At 47.0% G+C, this 14846-nt stretch overlaps 7 protein-coding genes across 7 annotated transcripts; 3 read left to right on the forward strand and 4 right to left on the reverse strand.

The window, feature by feature from the left end:
* Positions 1–187: 187 nt before the first annotated feature.
* On the reverse strand, positions 188–1413 carry MCYG_05550 (homoserine dehydrogenase; the record flags this gene model as incomplete). Its single annotated transcript, XM_002845635.1, has 2 exons — positions 188–1278; positions 1380–1413. 2 exons carry the CDS (start codon positions 1411–1413, stop codon positions 188–190), a joined length of 1125 nt encoding a protein of 374 aa, XP_002845681.1.
* A 267-nt stretch (positions 1414–1680) lies between these two features.
* MCYG_05551 (conserved hypothetical protein) lies at positions 1681–2832 on the forward strand (the record flags this gene model as incomplete). The annotated part of the gene is made up of 1 exon (XM_002845636.1): positions 1681–2832. One exon carries the CDS (start codon positions 1681–1683, stop codon positions 2830–2832), a length of 1152 nt encoding a protein of 383 aa, XP_002845682.1.
* A 1248-nt stretch (positions 2833–4080) lies between these two features.
* On the reverse strand, positions 4081–8125 carry MCYG_05552 (Atg11p; the record flags this gene model as incomplete). The annotated part of the gene is made up of 3 exons (XM_002845637.1): positions 4081–7818; positions 7887–7998; positions 8058–8125. 3 exons carry the CDS (start codon positions 8123–8125, stop codon positions 4081–4083), a joined length of 3918 nt encoding a protein of 1305 aa, XP_002845683.1.
* A 598-nt stretch (positions 8126–8723) lies between these two features.
* On the forward strand, positions 8724–9557 carry MCYG_05553 (conserved hypothetical protein; the record flags this gene model as incomplete). Its single annotated transcript, XM_002845638.1, has 3 exons — positions 8724–8880; positions 8946–9120; positions 9179–9557. 3 exons carry the CDS (start codon positions 8724–8726, stop codon positions 9555–9557), a joined length of 711 nt encoding a protein of 236 aa, XP_002845684.1.
* Positions 9558–10223: 666 nt separating this feature from the next.
* On the forward strand, positions 10224–10985 carry MCYG_05554 (conserved hypothetical protein; the record flags this gene model as incomplete). The annotated part of the gene is made up of 2 exons (XM_002845639.1): positions 10224–10719; positions 10774–10985. The coding sequence occupies 2 exons, from the start codon at positions 10224–10226 to the stop codon at positions 10983–10985; spliced, it is 708 nt and encodes a 235-aa protein (XP_002845685.1).
* Positions 10986–11357: 372 nt separating this feature from the next.
* On the reverse strand, positions 11358–12596 carry MCYG_05555 (farnesylated protein PEX19; the record flags this gene model as incomplete). The annotated part of the gene is made up of 3 exons (XM_002845640.1): positions 11358–11459; positions 11517–12376; positions 12452–12596. The coding sequence occupies 3 exons, from the start codon at positions 12594–12596 to the stop codon at positions 11358–11360; spliced, it is 1107 nt and encodes a 368-aa protein (XP_002845686.1).
* A 508-nt stretch (positions 12597–13104) lies between these two features.
* MCYG_05556 (histone chaperone asf1) lies at positions 13105–14130 on the reverse strand (the record flags this gene model as incomplete). The annotated part of the gene is made up of 4 exons (XM_002845641.1): positions 13105–13477; positions 13542–13850; positions 13919–13958; positions 14022–14130. The coding sequence occupies 4 exons, from the start codon at positions 14128–14130 to the stop codon at positions 13105–13107; spliced, it is 831 nt and encodes a 276-aa protein (XP_002845687.1).
* Positions 14131–14846: the final 716 nt, after the last annotated feature.

Here is a 14846-nt window from a genome sequence, read left to right on the forward strand (position 1 = left end):
TGCTTGTAGAGATCCGTGTATTGGTGAATAGCCTATGTGCTTTAAGGATTGGCTCTGAATGGTGCCTCATTGCCCAATTAAAAACATAAGGGTAGAGTTCATGTTATTCTCAGGGAACTCTAGGTTTGTTTGTATGTCTCAGGGTGTTAAATAAGGATGCCGTTTCTGTAGACTCCAGGTTGCGGATCTATGACAGCCTCTCCAACACTTTTATCAAATCGGACATGACTCCCATGGCAGTTACTGCGCCACCAGCGCCACCGCCTTGGACAATGAGCGGAAGTTCTCCATATCGTTCGGTGTAGAAGCTGATAATGTTATCGCTGCCCTTCAGTCCAGCCATGGCGCTATCCTTGTCAAAGTTTTGCAAACCGACTTTGACCTTCTTCCCGGGAACATCAATACTACCAACATACCTCACTACCTGGCCTGCTGATTCTGCGTCTTTCTGAAGTTCTTCCATCTTTCCATCAAAGTCGGGTAAGCGGCGCATAAACTCTTCAGTTCCTTTACTGCCAGCTTCCAAGTTCGCTAGCTCGGCAGGTATCAAACTTTCAATAGGGAATGAATCTGGGCTCTCGACCTCTAAACCTGCAATTCGAGCGAGAATGGTCAATTTACGAGCAACGTCCATACCATTTAAATCGTCTCGGGGGTCGGGTTCGGTGTATCCTAATTCCTTTGCCTGGCTGACGACCTCACTCCATTTCTTCTTCTCGCCAGAAGTTGAAGGCGAAGGTGGTGAAAACTGGTTGAAGAGGAATGACAAAGTTCCTGAGAAGACACCCTCAATTCGGGTCACTGTGTCCCCAGTGTTGACTAGATCACGAAGGGTTGAAAGGACGGGCAAACCGGCACCCACGGTGCTTTCATGGTAAACCAAAGCGTTGTTGCTAGCAGCGGTAGAGAATATGTCTTCCCATAGCTTCAAGGAAGATGAGAACGCCTTCTTGTTGGGCGTGACAATGCTGATGCCCTTGCTGGTGAAGATTGGGTAAGCACTAGCGATGGTGGGGTCCGAGGTATTGTCCACCAAGATCGCTCGTCCTGGTACCTGGGAAAGATAGGAAGCTATCTGTTCCGGAGACCAAGCATCAGATTTGGTGAATGAACTCGTGGAAGATGAGAACGCCGACTGCCAGTCAGCAGGAGGGATGGCGGGGTATGAGGGAGCCGGGGAGGTGAGAGTCTGTGAAGATCGAGCAACAAGCACTAGGGATGGAGCATTTGGTAGCTTGGACAGCTGCGAGAGAAAGTGGCTTCCAACACCGCCAACTCCTATATACATATGTAGAAATACATTGGTCAGTTACTACTGATAGATGAACCACGCCGGGTAGCTGAGGGGTCAATTTGGAGAGCTTTCCAGCACAACTCACCAACGACGCCAACGTAGATTGCCTTGCTAGACATAATTGACCGGGTAAATAGTGTCCTATAGTCTCTTGTTGTGGTATATACGGATGACGGACTTGCTCGAGAGAAGAATGGCTCATCGTGTTCAAGTTTTCCCTCCTGGGAGGGGCTCGTGCTCCGATCTTCATCAAGATAAGATAAGAAGGCTTGGCAGTTAACTAGCTTACTTAATCAAACCTTTCATGAAGCTTCGGCTTTTTTCGACGTCTTCACCTTTTATAATATTGCAAGATAGAATCCACGCGGGGACCCTATTTGGCTATAATGTCGTCCTCACAATCATTATATGGCATCCGTAGACCAAAATCTGAAGCATCCAAGAAAGACCTTGCATCGTCCTCCACGCTTGCCTTCACCAACCATCTCTCCTCATTGATAGCAAATGAGTCCTCTTCTTCTAACGTCGACATCCATAGTGCGTCAGGGCGAACGGTATCCCGCGGCCGAGTGAGGAAATCTCAGAAAACGGACATATTCTCCGTACATAATAAAGGCGTGCAGAAACGAGCAGCAGCCGATATATCCAGTGATAATGCAGCACTCCAGATACACAGACGGGGCACAGATATAGGAGAGGTTGATGATGCTGTTCTCAGCCGGTCTAAAAGAAAAATGCTAGAAAAAACAAAGCTATACGAGGAGTTACAGAAAGGAGAATACTTGGTCACAGGAGATAGTGATAGCGATGAGAGTGAACAACCCGACGATGGCTTCTCAGCTATACGACGGGCGGATAAAAATAGCTTGGTTAACTTCGATAGGAAATGGGCGGAGAGTAGGGAATCTGGAGAGGATTCTAAGGAGGCAGAGGACGAAGATAACACGTTGGTTGAATACGAGGATGAATTTGGCCGGACAAGATTAGGTACCAAGGCAGAAGCAGCAGAAGCTCTACAAAACCGACAACACAAACACCCTGCTGCCGATGGAGAAGAGTCCACACGGGACACAAAGCCAAGTCGTGTCCCATCTGTTGCTCGTCCATCTCGCCCCTCAAACATCATCTATGGTTCAACTATACAAGCCGCAGCATTCAACCCAGATGAAAGTATAACAGCTCAGATGTCTAAGCTTGCTAAGAAACGGGACAAAAGCCCTACACCGCCACCAGAGACGCACTATAATGCTGAAGGCGAAGTCAGAACCCGTGGAACGGGATTCTATGCATTTTCTAATGACGAAGAAATACGAAAGAAGGAAATGGAGGAGCTCATGGCCGCAAGAAGTGAGACAACGCTCGAACGGGATCAAGCTGCTACGAAAAAGGAAGCTCGAGAGAAAGCAAAACAAGAAAGAAGAAGAAAGATCGAGGAGCTTAGGAGTAAAAAGAGGGCAGATCAGTTTTTGGGTAGCCTGGAAACACTTCTGCCTTCAGGGACAAATTCTGAAGAGGCCGAAGGAAGAGGGGCGGATTAGAAGAAACGAGATTTGGACGTATATTTTGTGATTTATGATACCCCGGAAGCCTAGTTCGTTTTATTTATTTTACCCCTTACCTTCAGCCTTTGAAATCGTTAATTATATATTTGATACTCCATTGACACACGTTGGTCAATTAGAACGACATAGTTTTAATCACTTATTAATTTAACCTACGATTTAATAGTCAGGCGGACTTTATACCCACCAGAGATTAGCTTCTTCACTATTGGGAAACAGTATATGCGTCAACATTTTGTCTCAATACCTTCACTAGGTACGGGTCTTCGCACAATCTAGCATTAGGAGAAGCACTTCTAGCAACAAAACAGTTAACAAAAACAAGGACCGGATCTTTGGGGACTCCCAAAACCGGGTACAGAGTCCGCGACCGCACTTTTGTGTTACTGAAGGGGGAATATTAAACTGCTCTAGCTGCAAGAGTAAACTGAAGCCACTATCTGGCCTCCCGGATCTCCAATCAGCCCATTGGCAAAAAATATCCGGCTGGAATATGATGTTAGATGGGATATATGCTCTATAGGGTAGAGATTAGTTAAGCCTATATGTATTCTAGATATTAAGGTCATTGCTGTAGAAATCTTCTAGATTACACTAAATGCACAGGGAATAATCAAGGTTAAGAGAAGGCGGACAGTAGATATTCGGAAATGAAATGTATTTATCTAAACAAACGCAACAACATATGGCAGGATAGATGCATGATTAAATATCGAGTGAAATGGGTATCATCAGGGTGAGAGTTAAACACCGCGCAACTGTGAGCAAATGCGTTGGTGAAATATCTATTGGTACAGGCATGATGTGCAGTTCGTTGCCTCGACGAACTGGATTGAAAGGCGATTGATGATTTATAGATTTCAGCACTAGAGTAAGTGTTAGCTGGTGTTTTTCCTACATGAGGGGGGCGTACGAACACCAGGGGCATGAGTGTTAGTCAAAGTATGTATTAGAGGTTTCCGGACTTTGTATTCCTAGGAGAAGGCGTCTGATCGGTAATCGAGAGAAAAAAGCCTCTCCCATGGTCGTGGTTTCGCAGGCGAAGATCTAGATGGTGATGAGCTAGCACCGGAAAGGAAGCTAGCCTTGGTTCTGACTGTGGCTAAAGGGGAAGAAACTGCTGGGCTTTGACCAATATTGTCCTATGTTCCAGAAAGAAAGAATAACAATCAGTTTCCAAACCGAAACGAACTGCCTTTCCCATTACCGAGAAAGAGACTATTCTCATTTATTTGATTCATTTGAGGGACCCGATAACAGATCTCTGCGAACCTCGTCAAATATTTGTGCCTCCTCTCTGCGGCTCTCCGCACACTGGTCACCATCTGATGGCAGTACGGTCTCGCTTGTTGATGCTGGCTGTAGTGTAGGTATGGGTGCGCCGTTTCTTGATGCCGAACTGTTTCGTCTGCTATCCAAGCTCTTCGATAGAGTTTTGGTGGCTCCTCCACCGTATGCTGCCCGTTTCAGCCGGATGCTTCCCTTTGCATCAACGTGCGCAGAAGCAACCGTACTCTTTCCGAGCCCTGGAGTGCTGGGGGCTCGTGGTTTTTCTTCTGATGCATCCAAAAGATACCATCTCAGGCCATCTGATAGCTCAAAGGGGTTATCATCGTCGATTGAAGCACCGTCATTCCCTCCTGTCGAAAGGCGATCGTGGTTTGCCCCATTCATGGATTTGGAAAGGTCAACTACTCTCTCCTCCGCCTTTGTGATTCGGGCAAGGAGCCAGTCACGCGTATGGAGCTTATGCACCTCCTGTTCTCGTAGGAAGTAATGTGGTGCTCCGACATTAAATGCTGCCCATGATCGAATTTCTTGGTTGCGAGTAGGTAAGAAGAGTGCGAGATCCCCAGCTTTGAATGATCGATAGGCAATTTTGTCGTGGGCTTCACTTTGAGCACGGTGGTATTTATCTCGGTATCCTCGAGCTTCTTTTTGCCATTTCCGGGCCAAAGTTTCGATATCTTTAACTCTTTTAATCACTGCGTCTGCACAGGCGGCTATATCCATCCGATCAATAGCGGCCATGAATGAAGAAAATTGAGACGATTCGTCATCCTCGTTTCCTGTTTTAGCCCAATGCACATGTTCGGGTGTTGGGATTGTGCGTATAAGTGTCGAAGATGACATGCTATCCCCGACCGAAAGACCATTCATTACTCTAGATGTTCGTTGAATTGTCATTGAATTGTCCTGTGTGACAATTGTAAATCCAAGTTCCTCAAGGATCCGTGATAGCTGTTCGACAAGCGTATGGACCTTTACTGACATATCACCAGCACGACTGCCTCTGGCATCAAACCAAGAATTGGACGCCATGCTATCTGCGTGAACGGTTTCGGCCTTTTGCTTCCATTCTAAGAGTTCTGCTGTGATTGAACTGTTGTCTTTTTCCATACGCTGTACTCGTTCGTTTAGTTCGGCAATCTTTCGTTCTCCTTCCGTAACGAGTTGGCTCGATGTTTGTGTTTTGTCCTTCTCGGACCCAAGAGCAGATTTCAAAGATGCTGTCTCCTTTTGCTCTTTTTCTAGCTTTGCGTTTGCTTCTTCCATCTCAGCCTTGACGTCATTGAATTGTTTCTGAAGGCTGGAATTTTTCTCTCTCTCCAACTCCAGCTTCTCTCCAAAGGTCTTTGCATCTTCTTCCATTTGAGCTATCTTTTGGTTTAGGTTATCGTTTTCCTTGCTCAGCTCCGCTAGGGCTTCATCTGAACCCTTAGAATGGATAGCTAAGCCTTCCACAACGACACAAAGGGCATCTACCAATTCTTTAATCTCATTTGGGGGCGTAGAGTTAGAGGCATTATGGTATGCAGATTGCAAGCCTTGTACCAAGTCCTTTTGTACTCGGTGAATAGACTGAATCTGGTCTTCTAGCTCATTATTTCGATCAGTTAACTTGGAAAGACGGGCTTGCGTCGTGGCATCCTCCTGGCCCCTGCCTCGAGCCGTTTCAAGTTCTTTGTAAAGTAACTCAAACTTCTCATCAAGTTCATGTCTTTCATGGTCGTGGGAATCCATAGCCCTGTCCAATTCATCTTCAAGCTCTTCAATTCTAGCCTTGAACTTGGCCCCTTCTGATTCCAAGAATCTCCGTTCTTCGTCGAATTCACGTTGTTTTGCTTCGAGATTTTTCATCAAGTCCTTTTTGGTAAGCTCGGCTTCCTCGATTTTATCGACATTGGATTGACGCTCAAGGCTTGTTTCTCGTTGCATTTTAGTTAATGCATCGCGCTCAACAGCGAGTTCGGCCTCTAGTGCAACAATACGCTGTATCAATGCCCTGTCATCCTGAGGTTGGTTTGATGACATGCGCCTAGAGGACATAGACGACCTTCTAGATGCGTTTTCAAGGCGTGCATTTTCCAATCGTGGAGAAGCTGGGGAGGTAGGTATCTCTGGCCCAAACTGTCCACTGACTGGGCGTGAAATGTGACTTTGGCGATGGAGAAGATCTTCTAATCTCCTAACACGGCTTTCTGAGCCTTTCAGTCTCTCTTCAACCTTGGACTTTTCCTCCTGGAGGCTGCGAACAACATCGTTGTCACGCAGAAGAAACGAGCTACGACCCATTTCAAATAGGCTGCCCTGTTTGAATGCTTTAGTTCTCCGACGTTGTTGTCTGGTAGGGGTATCTAGTTCTTTAAAGAGCTGTTTAAGCTCCTGAACGGCATCTTCCATCCCGTCCTTTTTCTCGATTAGTTCGATGTATTCTTCAATTTCGGCTCGAGAGACCTCTGGCCACCCCGCATCTTTTGCTGCCTGCAAGTTAACTTCTACAGACGGGGCACTATCGTCTGCTGGATTAAGGAAGTCGCCCATTCGCTTGGCCCATTTCTTCCTCCTGCGTTGCTCCTCGTCTCGAAATATAGCTAATTCCTCAGCAATATCCCTTGAGTCGGTTTTCATCTTGTCAGTCCATTCATAGCGGCGGGCGGATTCGATCAGAATCGAGCCGTAGATAGAGGGTAGATGGTAAACAAGACACAGTACGTCGAACGCATCGGTTTCAACGTTCAGTTCTGCTATATCAGCCTGGGTCTTTGCCAACCGTAGTTCTATTGACGAGATCTTTTGCATCTGTCCAGCAGCATCCTTCATAGCGGTATTTAGATCTTTTATAGCAGAGCTCAGTGTATCCCGTAAGCTGCGGCTAGTATCCGCCATCTTGGGAAGGACCTTTTTCGTATGTACTAGCGCTATTTTAGAAACACTTGATATCGAACCGGAGTCGTTTGGTAGAGCTAAAACCGAGGTATAATCACTGGTGATCTTTCTAGCGTGTCTTTCAATTTCTTCTAGAAGAGACTGTTCGACTTCTTTGGCAGAAATATTTGATGTGGCATTGTCTAACAATTCCGCCTGGGAAGAGATGTCACGGACTTCCTTCTCAAGATCATCAACACGTCGGGAGAAACGTTGTGATTGTGATGAAACCTGTGATACTGCATTCTGCAATTCTTCTGCATCGATATAATCTTGTAATGTCCCCGTACGATGAGCCTTTGGCTTCTTCGGTGTCGGCCGCCGTAGGAAGGTAAAATCGCTCTTCGCAGGAATTGCACTGAGGTCTTGGTAAGCGCGCTGCCAGTCTTTGAGTGCAGACCGCTGGTCTTTCACAAGCTCGTTGGCCCAGTTGTGGGTATCCTGGAACTTATGCTCCAGGTTTCCAACATGAGATTTCAAATTCTCCCGGGCCACAGCCACGCCACGCCGGATAACATCTATTCGTGTATGGTGGTCGTCTACCGATTTAGCCATGGAGTTGCAGTGCGCGGCAAGATTGAGTGCCCACGACCGACGGGCCATGAAGAGATCCTTCCATGACTGTAGGTTATTCCGGTCCGCAAGTACGTCAGGGGGGTCTTGGAGCGTCAATAGAGGTGGCGAGTGTCCCTCGGGGGCGCTGTTGCTCGTTTGCTCGCTCACATTCTGTCTGTCGTATACATAAATCTCATCCTACTGCACTTAGCATCGGGGCCTGAAAAAGAAAAAAAAGAAAAAGAAAAAGGGAACAAGAGAGTCACCTCTGTCGCTAAGCTCTGGGTTTTGACACTCTTCCCTTTGGCGGTCATTAATATCTGCCTCTGGACGGGAATCTGGGTATGTCGAGATATCCATGTGCGCAACGCATCTGGCCTAAGTCACCGCACGGTTAGTTACCCATTTGCCAAAGAGTGAGATGTAACTACACCTACGAAGCAAAAGAAACCGGGTCTGCCAGCATCTGCTCACCGGTGTGAGCTATGTATATGTGTAACGACATGGCCAGGTACTTCACTCCTCTGCGCAAGGCTTTGGCGGAGCTTCCTCTTTGCAGCGAGAGCGTTCCTAGTGTCGATTAATAGAAGCTCGCATCGTCTAAGACACGGGGCATGGACAACCCCTTTCGATGCCGTGTGATTATCCTTATGCGCAGCCGGTAGTATGTATGTGCCTGCAGGCTTGCTCCGTATGGGCTTGCTAGATAAATAAACTGGCGTTGTGTTGACTGAGCCGTCGCATGCAACTGCTTCAGGTGCCTGACTATGGGGCGCTTTAGCGCATGTCAGTTGACCCACACAAGGCACAAACCACAAGCCCTGTCTTCGTCAGGTTCTTCGGTGTAAATCCTCTTCACGCGATCTCTCAACGGCCGGCGCAAAAGCGAAGAAGAAGAAGAAATACGGAAGAAGGGAGAAAAGGGTCCCAAGAAGGAGGTCAAAATTGGGCGCCGAAGCTCCCGTCGCCTTCTTACACGTGACGAGACATGCCTGAAGCGGTAAACAAAAACAAACAACCTTGGGCGCTTTAACCAGCTGGGTTTGATTAATTTTATCTGTTTGTTCGGATGAAAGCCCATGGCTCAGAGCGGCAGAGACGCGATGGCGAGCCTGGAGGCGCCGGCAAGGGCTCTTCTAGACGTCGCGACCCAAGATGAAACGGCAGACAAGTTCTCGTTCTCGCAGAAGGAAGCAGAGATACTAGAGCTGTACGATCATGTCTTTGAACAGCAGCTGGAAGAAGCATTATTGAGTCATCGTACGGCCGTCTGTGAATGAAGACTACGGATCCCAGTTGCAATGCTGACTAGACGGTCACTGCAGAACTCCCCGAAACCACGGATGCGGACGATGTTGACGCGAAGCTAGTAGAGGCAGAACGTGAACTGCTCGAGGTCAGGGCAAGGCTCTCAGTCCGGAGAAAGGTGATTGAGAGCGTACTCATGACCGAACCGAGCATACAAGCTGTTCACTCGTTACCTTCGTCGCCGCTTGAGAAGTATGCTTATTCCCTCGCCATCCTGCATTCCTGCCCCCTGGTTAACAAGTTTATCTAGGGCGCTTCTACCACTAATCAACCGAAGAGATGTCCTATCACTCGCGTATGAAAATATCATGACTTCACATACGGCGTGTATTCGTGAGCTATCCAGTGCTGAGGTGGCAAATATCCAAAGTATCCAAAAGAATCAGGAGCTAGTTCAAACGCTGCTCGAGCTGACAAGGAATGAGAAATCGCTAGATGACAATATATCGGACCCCCAGCTCAAAGAGGAACTAGACAGCCTAAGGACAGAAAATAAACAGAAGAAGGCACACTGGACGCGAATAAAGCGTATAGTTAGCGCTTCTATCGCTGCTAGTGGAGTTGACTGGGCGAGCGACGAGAAGCTCGAGAATTTAGTCCTCGACGATGATGCCTTGGATGATGTCTGATCCCACCAATGATTCTACGGCTGCCCAAAACTGATGATACGCGTGTCTATCTCAATATGTTGCTCCGGCTGATTGCTGGATGCAAGAGAAGATGCAATAGTTCCGAGCCCGGTTACAAAGGAGACCCGACGGAAGGAGCATTCTCTCCTTCCGCCTCTTTTCATCCTCCCTAAATGCTATCCTTGTGTGAGAGACTACGATAATCGTCGAAGGTTGATGAAGAGGGACTGGATACATGATACTGAATAACTCGTAGTTGAGTATTCCGTTACTGCAGGCTTTAGAAGGACCCTATGTATGCTTGCTAGAGCCTACCAAATCGTTGATGAATGTTTCTAGACCTATACTACATAGTATGTATGATAGCCGTCGTCGTTCCTCTGAGATTAAAACATAATGTCGTCATATTATATAACCAAACCTTACTGAGTATAATCACGTGATAATATCTTATCGGCGACGACGATAAGAACGCGAAAAAGCAGAAGAAAAAGCGCGTCGAGAAAAGACACGAAATGACATTTAACGAGCTTTGGATACAAACGTTTAAACAACGCTCAACTTCTACTCAGCATCATCGGATATACGAATATACGGAATATACTCCCTTATCAGATAATCAGTTACCTGCGGTTATGAGAGAGTGATCTTTGTTCGAGCTGCAACATGTTCATCTTACAGCAACCAGCAATTCCCCAGCCACTCCTATCTAGTCGTCAGCTCGATGTCACATCCATATGCTCCATGATGGAACGCAATACCCATACATCCTCTGAATGTAGAGATGACTCAAATACAAATCAACTCAATATGACGCCCTTCACGTTCTCCCCGTCCCCTCCGGCAGATCCGGCCGCCACAGCGCCAACATTCAATTCACATTTTGCCCAGCGGTATGCAGCAACTATAGCCCGACCTGCCGCCCGCGTCACAGAACGACGGTCTAGAGAATCCCGTCGAGATGCCTTTCTGAATAAGGTCAAACGCAGTCGTCAGTCAGACCAGTTTGAGGCGCGAAGCGACCAGATTCAACGAAGTGATTTCCTAGAGCAGCAGAAGCAATTTAATGAAGAGATGGCTAGGTCGGCTCCTCCACTTGAGGGTGTCGAAGACGACGAGGGTGAAGAGGGTGAAGACTTGTATTGTCATGCACAAGGTGAAGGTGAGGTCGAAATCTTTTCTAGTCTATGACTGATAGCATAACTAACGAATATAGAAATCGACGAAGCACTTTTAGAAGACTTCATTGCCCAGGAAGAGAATGAGTATATGGGCTTGGTTGAGGATGCACCGGATAACTACGCCGCTGAAGAGCCGCTGAACAGTGATATGCTCTACGGCGATGTCGATGATGATGGAATCTTAGTTGACCTTCTTGATCAAATTGAGTCTCAGTCCCATCAGGAGATGGATATGTCGGGTTCTTGAGGCGTTTTCGGGAGGCGTCTTTACAATTCACGGGGTATTTTTTTTTTTTTTTTGCATCTCGGATTGGCGGCGCAGTGGCTATAATTAACGGGATTGTCCGTTGTCAAATATGTTTGCCAGATATAGTTAACTATATCCCAAAGCAATATTTGTGGCCAATCTTCTATTTTACCGTCAGAGATAGCTCCCGTCATGGCCCCCACATGCATTGGAAACCAGGTTTTAGACAGGCAAATTATGCCTGGCTGCGTTTCCTACTCTCGGGAAGTAAATAATGAGAACCAGGCCATCTTATTTTTATGTACAATACACTAACAGGCTTGGATATATGGGGAATAAGAAAGGTGGCACGAATGAACAAGCATCATCTCGTTATTGCTGTGCGCAACCTTCTTGACCTAGCGCCTGAAGTTTGGATTCGTCCATAAAAGGGGCTGATATGAGATCGTCTGGAGGACTTCCAGCGGCTTGCATCTAATAATACAAGTTAGAACAGACAGAATTACACCGTGGTGATCATTCCTCACATACCTTTTGCATTTTCTCCCATATATAAGCTCTGTCCTCAGGCTTATCATCTGAAAAACTTTTCTCCTCGAACTTCCTAACGATATCATTTACCAAGGAAGCCTGCAACTCATATCTCTCCAGGTCCTCTTTTCCTATCTTATCCTTATTCTCTTTCAACCAAGGGCCGAATTTGTCATCAAGTTCTTTCAAAGGCTCATACAACATCTCCTTATTCGATAACTGTTCCATGATCCCCATGAAAAGCTTGTCGAGGTTCCCATCATCTCCTTCTCCCGCACCGGCTAGGCCACTGCTTTCCATCGCCTTGAGAATCTGCATTAATACATCGTCGTTTCCACTCTCGTTGACCTCAGCTGTAGCTTTGTCGCCCGATTCTTGCATTCGTTCCATGGTCCTCTGGATAGTTTCCTGGAAGTTTTCTTCTCCTTTCTTTGTTGTGGATGATGGCTGTTTTGCCGTAGCTTTAGCTGTAGCTGTCGAGCCATCCACTCCGGGAATGCCCTCTCCACCTGTCATCAATTCGTCGCCCATCATAAGCTTCATCACATCTGCCATAGTAAATCCTTTCTTCTCTAGCTCTTCGGTCAGCGCATTCCAATCCTCGTTCCCGGGGAATTGAGGCATCCCTGGTATATCGGTAGCTTTCCCTTGTGAAGCATTTCCCCTGCTCGCGTCTCCGGGGATAGAGGCGCCCATCAACTCAGCCATTCCGGCCTCTAATTGTTTTAATAATGCCTCCTGGTCGGCGGCTGGTAGGTCTGTGTTAGGCTCTGCTTGTTTTTCTGAAGGTTCTGGCTTTACTCCATCTGATTGCGCAGGTTGAGAGGTGTTCTTTGATGCAGAGAAGTCATCAAGCACATCTATCAAAGTCAGTGTCAAGGAGCATGTTGGATAGATAAAGTAGTCTTTCCTAGCATAGAGGTGAACGCGCTTACCGTCAAGTTCCTCCCAGTCTGAGTCTTCTTCCTCCGCCTGTATAGGAAGCTCATTCTTCGCTTCCGTAGGATTTGGAGGCTGGCTTTCGGCCAGCGGTTTGCTCTCTTCTTTATCTGCTGGTGCGGATGTGTTTGTATCGGCCATGTTGTGTTTGACTTCTTCAGGGTAAAAGTAAGGTGGAACTAATCAATAAGAGTACCCCCTGGGTTCTGACTAGCTACTGTACGGTTCCTGAAATGATTTATGCAGGTCAACAGTTGTATGTTAGCTTACCAGGATGTGTTCTGGTGGTTTGACTTCTTTTGAAGTGGCGGCCCCTCCTTGGAGCCTCGGCTGCAAGCCTCAATTAAAAAACCCCTGGATTTTGGCCTACGGTTATATATATATGCAGCACAAGGAGACCAAAAGAAGAGGTTGTACGTTCAAGTTTCCAGCATTGGATTAAAGTAGAGCTCTAACGCTGCATAAATATAGAAAAATAGTACCTTTATAAGGAAGTAATCAGGATATAATGGGATATAATAGCATATCTCGCAAAAAACGAAAAGGAAAGACGCCTGTTAAAATCGTAAGGTGTTGCATGCATTCGTAACCAATGAGATGGTTCACCACATCATAGTATCGCCGCCGGATAGGTAAATTTCTATTCATTTTAATGGACCATGACTTCGGACTGCTGTTGCTGTCCAGCAGCCTTGGAGTCAGATTGGTTGCTGTCGGCTGGATCTCCATCGCCCATTTCCACATCTTCGTCACCGTCGTCTTCGCTTTCACTGCTCTCTTCCTCCAGATCTTCACTACCAGCCTCATCGTCGTCATCATCGGCATTACCGTCGTCGGCGGCGGGGCCCTCAATATCCATGCCGTCGTTGTTTGCGTCCTCTCTGTCGAGCTCCTCAAGTTCTTTCTCAAGCGCGGCCTGGAGCTCTACCTCCTCAGCGCCATAAGTTGCGCCGTCATCGTCCAAGGCGTCTACATCGGGTTGGTCTGGAGGGTATTCTGCTGGCGCAGAATCTTCAGAATCCCTATTTTCGAGCATCTAGTATAAGTAACCAGCAATTAAATGTAAAAGGTCCCGCATAAACTAACCATTTGATTGCGAATCGCGTCACTCGAGGTTTCTTTGCCAGTACATTACGGACAACTCTCTCAATAATTGGTTTGGCTGGTGGTTCTGCGTTCAGCTCTTCCGTGTCATATTCATTGTTCACGTAGTAGCCAACACGGACAAATTCTCTCCCGTCGTAGCTACACGTAAGAAGAATGACCGTGACTCCCAAAATCTCAGAAGTGGGAATTCTCTTCAGATCTGGAGGATCGGCCTCGAATATAAACTTATTCACACCGACTGGAATTGGCCCAACTAATAGCGAATCCAGCTCCTGATCATACTCAGACCTAATCAGTCAGACTTGCGTTCTCACTTTCTCCTCCTCCTTTTGTATGGTTCCCACGAGGAGACTTACGAGGTCGCGGAACCGACGTAGGTCAGTTTCCATTCCAGATCTACAGATATGCCGGTCAGTCAAAACACAGTTCCACATCTTCTCACCGGGGGGCCAAACGTACCTTTCTGTAACTGCTCAAGACACTCAAATGTGATCTCGAACTCGTAGGGGGCGGTGAAGGGAGCAGGATTGTTCACCACCCTTACACCAAGCAAAGAAACCACTGACATGACGAAAAAGATAAGCTAACCAAGGCAAGCCAAAGTAGTCCACCGTCCTATCACTCTGCTTAAAAAAAGAAGAAATCAACCGCTGCCTCTTAACCGTGTGCTGTTGCTGTGTCGTCGTTTGTCGTGGCGGGGGAATCGCAAATGGCGTTTTTTGAGAAGAAAAGAAAGCGAGTTTTCGACGTGACGCGGAAAATCAATTTGACAAGAAAAAAGTTCGCGTTTTTGGAGATGTCACGTGACCGAATCACCCAAAAAGCTGTTTTGGTGTTTTCAAGGAAATCTGAAAAAGGTGATACGACAGTTGCATGAGTTGTTGCATTGTTTTATATCTTTCATATAGTGACTTGGCAGCGAGTCGAGCTGCCATTGTTGTCTTTTTTGCTATTTCTTTGCCTTCTTCACCCTTTTTCTTTGGCTCCTTTGTCCTCCTTGTCACGTGATGCTAGCAAGGACTTCCGACGACGGTGCAAGCTTGCAAGAAGTTTTTCACCAAAACAACCAAACCAGGCTCAGACGAACGGCGGGCAGATCCTCCTACTCTACTCGTTTTGTGTTGTTAGTCGGAAGAGGGAGTCCTTTCTGTTTCTTCTCTAAGGTCAGTGAAGGGCGTCCGCGGCTATTCTTTTTCCCGTCACTTCCTTCGAGCTCAAGCTGACTGAACCGCATTCCCATCCTCCAGATATTAGCAGCCACAAAAGGAACTCGGATACCCATTT

This window comes from Microsporum canis, genomic scaffold (genome assembly GCF_000151145.1).
Source record: "Microsporum canis CBS 113480 supercont1.5 genomic scaffold, whole genome shotgun sequence".
Classification (NCBI taxonomy): Eukaryota; Fungi; Ascomycota; class Eurotiomycetes; order Onygenales; family Arthrodermataceae; genus Microsporum; species Microsporum canis.